Source organism: Bos indicus, chromosome 4 (genome assembly GCF_029378745.1).
Source record: "Bos indicus isolate NIAB-ARS_2022 breed Sahiwal x Tharparkar chromosome 4, NIAB-ARS_B.indTharparkar_mat_pri_1.0, whole genome shotgun sequence".
Taxonomy (NCBI): Eukaryota; Metazoa; Chordata; class Mammalia; order Artiodactyla; family Bovidae; genus Bos; species Bos indicus.
Window position 1 is genome coordinate 114356988 of NC_091763.1, and position 7760 is coordinate 114364747.

A 7760-nucleotide genomic window follows, 5' to 3' on the forward strand; every position below is an offset into this window, starting at 1 on the left:
ATATGACACAAACGAAGTCATTTACGAAACAGAAACAGACTCACAGACAAACTTACCATTAAAAAGGGGTAACGGTATGTGGGGAAGGGATAAATCACGAGTTTGGGATTAGCAGATACAATTATATATTGAATATAAAATACACAAGTTCCTACTGTATAGCACCCTGGAGAAGGAAATGGCAACCCCTCCAGTATTCTTGCCTTGAGAGTCCCATGGACAGAGGAGCAGGGTGGCCTAAGGTCCACAGGGTCAGAGTCAGACACAAGTGAGCACACACACACACTACGTAGCACAGGGACCTATGTTCAACGGCCTGTGACAAAACCCAGTGGAAAAGAGGATGAATACACAGGTGCGTGTAACTCAGTGTTTGCTGCACACCAGAAACACAACACTGTCAGTCCGCTACGAAAAGTGAAAGAAGTGAAGTCCATCAGTTGTGTCTGACCCTGTGTGACCCCACAGACTATAGCCCTTCAGGCTCCTCTGTCCATGCGAGTCTCCAGGCAAGAATACTGGAGTGGGTTGGCATTCCCTTCTCCAGGGGATCTTTCAAACACAGAGATTGAATCCAGGTCTCCTGCACTGCAAGCCACCAGGGAAGCCCTGTGAGTCGACTATACTTCAATAAAAAAAATTTTTTTTAATTAAGATAATAGAAATAACAAAATTAAATAAAAAGATAGATGATTAGAAGTGTTGGTGAGGATGTGGAGAGACTGAAACCGATTTCAATTGTTAGCTGGAATGTAAACTGGTTGAAAAAGTTTGATGGTTCTTCAAAACGTTAAACGTACAATTACCATATGACCCAGCAATTACAATTATACTCCTAGAAGTATACCCAAAAGAAGAGAAACATGTCTACACAAAAATTTCACATACAAAAAATATGTAACGGGAATGCTCCTAACAGCATTATCTATATTAGCCCAAATGTAGAAACAGACCACATGCCTATACGTTAACAAACGTATAAATAGAATGTGGTATATTCAAATAATGGATTATTATTTGGCAACCAAAAGGAATGAATTACTGCTACCTGCTTCAACACGGAGGAACCTGGGAAATATTTATGTTAAATGAAAAATGCTAGGCATGCAAGGCCAGGTATAGGTGATTCCATTTATATGAAATGTCCAGAAAAGGTAAATCTGTAGAAACAGAAAGATTAGTGATGCCAGGGGAGGAGAGGAGAGGAGAGGAGAGGATGGGAGGGGACTGCTGCTGAGTACAGCGTTTCTTCTGGGGGGATGAAGGGAGGCACAGATTGCTGTAACTCGCAGGCACATCACATTAACATTTGATATAACAAAAAAAGCAGGTTCACAGATATACAGGACTAACGTTTAGAAGTAGGGAGAGGCAATACGGCAGCAGGAGATTAAGAGGTACAAACTATTATGAGCAAAACAAGCTCAATACATTGTACCACAGGAGGAACATACAGGCAAGATTTTATAGCAACTGTAAACAGAGAACAGCCTTTAAAAATGTGAACCACTCTACTGTACACCTGTAACTTATATAAATATGATACATCAACTATACTTAAAAAATTCTAGGGACTTCCTTGGTAGTACAGAGGATAAGAATCAACCTGGCCAACGCAGGGGACACAGGCTCAATGCCTAGCCAGGGAAGACTCACATCACATGCCATGGAGCAACTAAGTCCGCAAGTCCCAACTACTGAAGCCCAAGCACCTAGTCTGTGGTCCACAACAAGGGAAGCGCCTGCTCACTGCACCTAGAGAAAACACACGCAAAGCGCCAAAGACCCTGCGCAGCCAAAGACGGAAAAAGTCTATGAAGACTGTATTAAGCGCTGGCAAGTCAAATTACAAATGCAAACTCTGAGTATTTCTTGTACAGAACAATGAATGGCACTGAAAGAAAAGTTAATTTCAAGCTTCAGCACAAGGTGGTCACCACAGGACTATCCCCACCCACAGGTACACAACTTCGCAATGTTATAAAGCACATGAACATACAATTTCACATACTAATACATTTTATACATGGCAAACAATCTCTAACTTTACAAGTCCTCAAAGCCATGTGTTAGAAAAGGATACGGTAATTTAAAAATATACAGTAAATCAGCATACAATTGGATGGTATTCTACTGGGAACAAATTTACTGATATCTTCCCCTGTGAAGGAGCCAAATCAAAGGACGCACGTTCTTTACTACCTAAAACATTTTGACAAGGAGGGTAATGATTTGAGATACTTTTACTGAAACGCCTTTTACCACACCATAGAATTTTTTCATGTTCTCTCTTAAGATCTTTCATATTCCTTTGATCCCATCCTGTTTGCTAACCTCCGAGAGTAATATATGACAACCTTTTGATTGTTGTGGTCTAATGGCAAACTCGATCATCAAACCTCTCTGTGTAACATTCCAGTGAAAAATATGCCAGATTTTATTTGAAGGTAGTTGTTAACCTGACACTATAACTTTAGCCAGATTAAGTTTAGTTACCTCCTATCACAGGACTACTCATTCAGTTACCTCCTATCACGGGACTACTCATTTGTATTAGAACAATGGACGTCAGGGAGCTGGCACATTTGGCTACCACCAAAACAATTCATACAAAGCACTCCCTGCAAGCCAGCCTGCGCTGCAGGTGACGTGTCCTTAAAAGCTTAACACTGTAAATAACAGGAAAGGTGCTTCAGGAAAAAAAAAAAAAGTTGTATAAATTATCTGAGAATTCTGTTTTTCTCACTGGTAAGTTTTTTCAGTGTTTTAAAAAAACACAAAATTTGAACTCCAAATCGTAAAACAGTCATTGCACTTAGTAACTTCATCTGAAGGCAAACCGTCATGTCCGACTCTTTGTGGCCTCATGGACTGTAGCCCACCAGCCCACTTCTCTGTCCACGGGATTCCCCAGGGAAGAATCCTGGCGTGGGTTGCCATTTCCTTCTCCAGGGGATCTTCTCGACCCAGGGATTGAACCCGGGTCTCCCACATTGCAGGCAGACACTTTAACCTCTGAGCCACCAGGGAAGCCCACACTTTTAAAATAAACTCACAGTGACAAGTATTTTACGAGTTAAACTGGCATGCGATATTTAGTCAAGAGAATATTCTAAGAAAGATGCGGTTTTGGGCTTAGACTTATCCCACCACTCTTTTACCCCCAGTCAATATGACACTACAGTTTAGCATCACAGTAACACAACCTAGGAACACAGGCACTCAGATTTCTCTACTCTAGCATCACTGGCAAGCAGACATGTCAGTGAACTCGGAAGTCTGCGTAATTCTCTGAAAAGTGGCTAGGATGTGGAATCAGGGAACTATCTCCGTTTCTGATGCTGGCAAAACAAAAGAGCCCACAAAGTACAAAAAGTCCTGGTTCCTAACAAAGGTAAACAATGGTAAAATCAAATGCAAAGACTGGTAGTCATTGAACCTGTGCAAAACACATTTTAATCATCACCACGTATGAAAATAAATGTGAACACAATGGAGCTGGGTTTAGCAATAGGAAGGCATAGAAAACAGGCACTGGACCTGCTCTGGGGGCCCCTAGAGGCTAATCCAGCACAGTATTTCATGAACAGTGGTTTAGAATAAACGTGAAGTGAAGGCAAATGGGTGATGTGTCACCTCTGGGTCTTCAAGAGGATGGCATCAGAAGGCAGGTAAGACACAATTGGTTTCAACTGGACCTAGAGAACTTCTTTAACAAACAGTGATAAAATGCTAGACTAGATTACTGGCGACTGGAATCACCATCTCAAGAATTTCAAGGGGTAAATAAGCCAGGATGTTCGGGACATTCCCTTCAGTTGAAAGCAGGCAGCCCAGGTAATTCATGTCACCTGTAACTTCAGACACTGGTACCTTTAACTAGTGGGCACTCTGAGGAGATAGAACTCATTCAAGAGACAGGATATGTCCGAGTCCCACTCTTCACAATGCAGAGGAGGAAAAGAGAACAGAGAAGCAAAGGCTCTGAGATACAGACTGTCGATAAAGGTGGGATGCGGTAGTTCCATATGGACATTCGGGGCTGTTAGAGACTTGAAAAGCCTCCATCTGACGCGGGTGACTTGACGGCTGCAGTTGTTAAGACTGTCACCTCTCCTTGCCCCCCACGATTACCGCATCTCACAGGAGTTACCCCCAGGGCTCCTGGTGCCCCTTATCTGTACACAAGAGTCTCTCGGCCTCTCATTTGATATCCCCCCCAGCACTTTGACAGAGAGGTGATAAAAGGGTGAGTAAGCACGCTGCAGCTGATCTTGGTCAAAGAGCACAGACCCTGGCACCGACCGTGGAAAATGGGGGTGAAGAAGCAGAAGGGAAAGCGAAGTCGGGGAGTTCGGCCAATGAGCAGGCAGTTACCAGCTTTCCCAGGGCAGTTTGTCACCTCCTTTTGCAGTCACCACAGACTCCGAACCCCTGCCCTGGCCTCCCCTACCCCACTGTGGTCAAGTGCGCCCTTTTCCTTGGACAGCTACTTCTTAAAAACAACACAGAAAGATAAAAGTAATTTTTCCAGACTTCCGGTTGTCAAAGACAATAAAAACCTCACCGTTCAACGGTTCTGTTTTCTCCCTCGTTTTCTGGCATCCCGTCCACCACCTCCCACCCCAGACCACCTCTGTTCGGGGTGGAACAAACGACTGCCACACTCAGTTTCAAATATATGTCAACCTTTGGCGGGGGGTGGGGAGGGGTACTTTTGAATTACTTCGACATTCTGGTATCTGACCTTTTTTTCCTCCCCAAAGGAAAAAACAGGACACCAAGAGGGCAGAAATTTCCCTTTCTCTGCCCTCCTACTTCGGTCGCTGGCAGCATCTCGGGGGGCTTCCGAAGCGGGAGGCTGAGGGGGGCGGGGGGCTCTTTCGAGTTTCTTCCTAGGAAACTGGCCCTCAGCAGCCAAACGTCCTCTGAGCTCCCGGGTTTGCTTTAAAATGTTGAAACTTCACAAGGCAGAAAAATTACGGCTAAAGAGCCACGTCCTTTGTTGAAGCCCCACGGGTTTTAATTTTGCGGTGGAAAAGGCCACCAGCAACAATCACGGACTGCTCCCCGCGGGGAAGGGGGGACAGGTGCGACTCCGGGGCTGTGGAGGGCCCTGCGGCGGGCGGCGCGGCGGCCAACCCGGCCCGGCCCGACCCGACCCGAGCGCCCGTTTGCCCGCGGCCTCCCACACGCGTCCCCCGCGCTGCCCCGCGGGCCCGGCCGCGCCGCCGGCCTCCGCTCCAAGATGGAGGTGGCGGCGACGGCGGGCGGCCGGTTACGAAACGCGCGGCCGCCACATGGCCGCGCCGGCCCCAAACTTGGCCGGGCCCCGGGCGAGGCTCGGGGCCCGGGCAGCTAGGAGGCCGCGCGGCGTCCGCCACTCACCCACAGACCGGTAGCCCAGGATCGCGATCTTCCGGGACTTGGACTGCGGCATCTTAGCGGCCTCCTCAGCCCCGGGTCAACCACATCAACCGCGGCGGCGGCGGCTCCTGCGCTGCGATCGGCGGCGGCCGCGCCGGGGCACAGCGGCATCCAGGGGCGGGGCGGGGCGGGCGGGCGCGGCTGCCTTAGCTCCTCGCTCGCGCGCCCAACCGCCCGGAACCGCCGCGCGGCCCCGCCCCCAAACACGCCCACGTGACCGCGCGACGCCGCAAGCGGCTCGCGTCAGCACCGCCCTCCCGCGGCCGCGGCCCCTTCCCCCAAACGCACGGGGTGTGCGTCGGGAGGTGTTTTACTTTAAAGGGAAAAAGAGGGGACGCCGAGATGCCCCTGGAATAGTCACGACTAAAACTCGCTGCGTCATGACCCGCCCACCGTCTTCCGCCGCTTTTTAATGACGCCAGCTCTCCCCGAGCGCTGATTGGACAGTTCCCATCCGCCCGCGCGCTGACGCGACGGAAACTCCTTCTCCCATTGGGGGGGCGGGCGGTGAAGAGGCGGGCCCGGAGGCGGGGGCTGCTTGGCCCGGCAGCTAAAAATAAACGCCTACTGGGAGCGCGCGTCTGGGCGCCGGTGAACTTTGGAGGCTTCGAAGTTCGGAGGGGCTGGAGGCGGGCGCCGGGGTGGGGGGGGCGGGGGGCGGAGAGAAGCTACCTCCCCAGGGATTGGTCAGATCACGGGGAGGGGGCGGGGAGACGCGTGGGAGGTGCGGTGATTGGTGGGCCTCTGAGCGGTCCTGGAACTCGCGCCCGCTGAGCCCTTAAAAGGCACAAGGCGCGTGGCGGGTACCTTGGTGGGCTGTTGGTTGGCCGGTGTCTTCCTCGTGTGTGTTTTTTTGTTTTTGTTTTAAAATTGCTGCATTGGCTTTCGTGAGTCTAGGTTGGAGGATGTAGGTGATGACGAAGCATCAGCCATGGGTGAAGGACCATGGGAAGAATGGAGTATGCGTTCATTGAAAATGTGAACGCGTTTCATGAAAAAAGCGTTCTCCTCACTTATCATGCATCTCCTCAGTTCCGGTCTTAACCCTGGCGTTTGCGGATCCCACGCACCTCATGGGAAAGGAACAGCGCCGGGTCGACGCAGGTTTAACTGTCAACGCCTGCATGGCTAATTGAGTAAGGCAGACTTAAAACACTCGCCGTTGTTGGCTGAGAACTCTCCAGAACCGTCCTTCCAGGGGGATTTAAGACCGGTGAGCCGACGCTCTGGCGTGGGCTGACTTCTCCGCTGAAGGGACGCTGCTCTATTTCCCTCCAGAGGTGCCCTGACAACCCCGTTTTCAGTGGTGCTGGTGAAGGGTGTCTGGGGGTAGCACCAGTCTTGGAGTGCAGGGAGGGACGCCAGCTCGGGAGGCCTGGATCATGCGACAAGAGGGTGAAAACCGGGCCCAGGAAAACAGGATGCGATCAAAGCTTTCTATCATGCTAGGTATTCTTGTCCATGGAGGTTGCTGAAGAAGCAGATACCTGCTACTCCTACTAAAGTCCTTCTGTCGTCCTCGGGCTGTCTGGCAGTGTTGACCTGCCTGGTTAAGTGGGACCACCACTCTGGTCATGGCCTCGCCCAGTGAGCACCGAGGAGAAGCCCGCAGGAAACCGAGCGGCAAGGGCAGGATTCTTGGGTTAGGAAGATTTAGAGGTGACAGTCCCTAGGACTGTCGCGGTGCTGGGTTTAGAACACTGACGTTGGGGCACAATCCTCCCACTGCTCCCTGCTCACTGGAGAGTGCGCGTTGCACATTCAGGTCCTGAAGGGGGGCGTCTTACAGCTGAAACCCCAGGCCACCAGTTGGACATGAGAAAATCTTTCAAGTTGTCTTTTTTGTTCATTGATTTTTGCATTCCACCCTGTAATTAGTTGAAATAATTAAACAATTCGGGTCTTAAAATGGACTCGCCAGGAAAATGTATAATTTTTGTCCTGTGAATTGGATGCTTCTCCTTCAGTATTTTTTCCAGGTGGCATAGTGGTAAAGAATCTGCCTGTCGAGGCAAGAGACACCGGGTTCGGTCCCTGGAGTAGGAGATGTCAACCCATTCCAGTATTTTTGCCTGGGAAATTCCATGGACAGAAGAGCCTGGCAGGCTACAGTCCATGGAGTCCCAGTGCGCGATGTGATTGAGCCAGTACCCACTACAGTATCTTGAACTAATGGTACCAGACTCCCCAGTAGGTTGTGAAATCAGCTTAGTGGGTTTTTTTTTAAATAGAAGAACAGAAAATAATTTGTTGCATAGTAAGGGTGAGTATTGTTTCATGACACTTTTGTTGTGTGTGTATATGTGTTTATGTATATATGTATTGTGGACTGC

At 49.6% G+C, this 7760-nt stretch overlaps 1 protein-coding gene and 1 long non-coding RNA gene across 4 annotated transcripts in view; one reads left to right on the forward strand and one right to left on the reverse strand.

The window, feature by feature from the left end:
- Positions 1 to 5808, reverse strand: part of RHEB (Ras homolog, mTORC1 binding) — a 53846-nt gene extending 48038 nt beyond the window's left edge. The window contains exon 1 of one of the 3 annotated variants that reach the window (XM_070788444.1): positions 5389 to 5808. In XM_070788444.1, coding sequence (XP_070644545.1) covers positions 5389 to 5538 — 150 coding nt within the window. In that variant the 5' untranslated portion in view covers positions 5539 to 5808. The remainder of the gene's footprint in view (positions 1 to 5388) is intronic. The other 2 variants (XM_019959354.2, XM_070788443.1) reach the window with 2 other exon arrangements.
- Positions 5809 to 6139: 331 nt separating this feature from the next.
- LOC139182808 (uncharacterized) lies at positions 6140 to 7353 on the forward strand. Its single transcript, XR_011566380.1, has 2 exons — positions 6140 to 6640; positions 6877 to 7353. It is a non-coding gene; the product is annotated as an uncharacterized lncRNA (long non-coding RNA).
- The last annotated feature ends 407 nt before the right edge of the window (positions 7354 to 7760 follow it).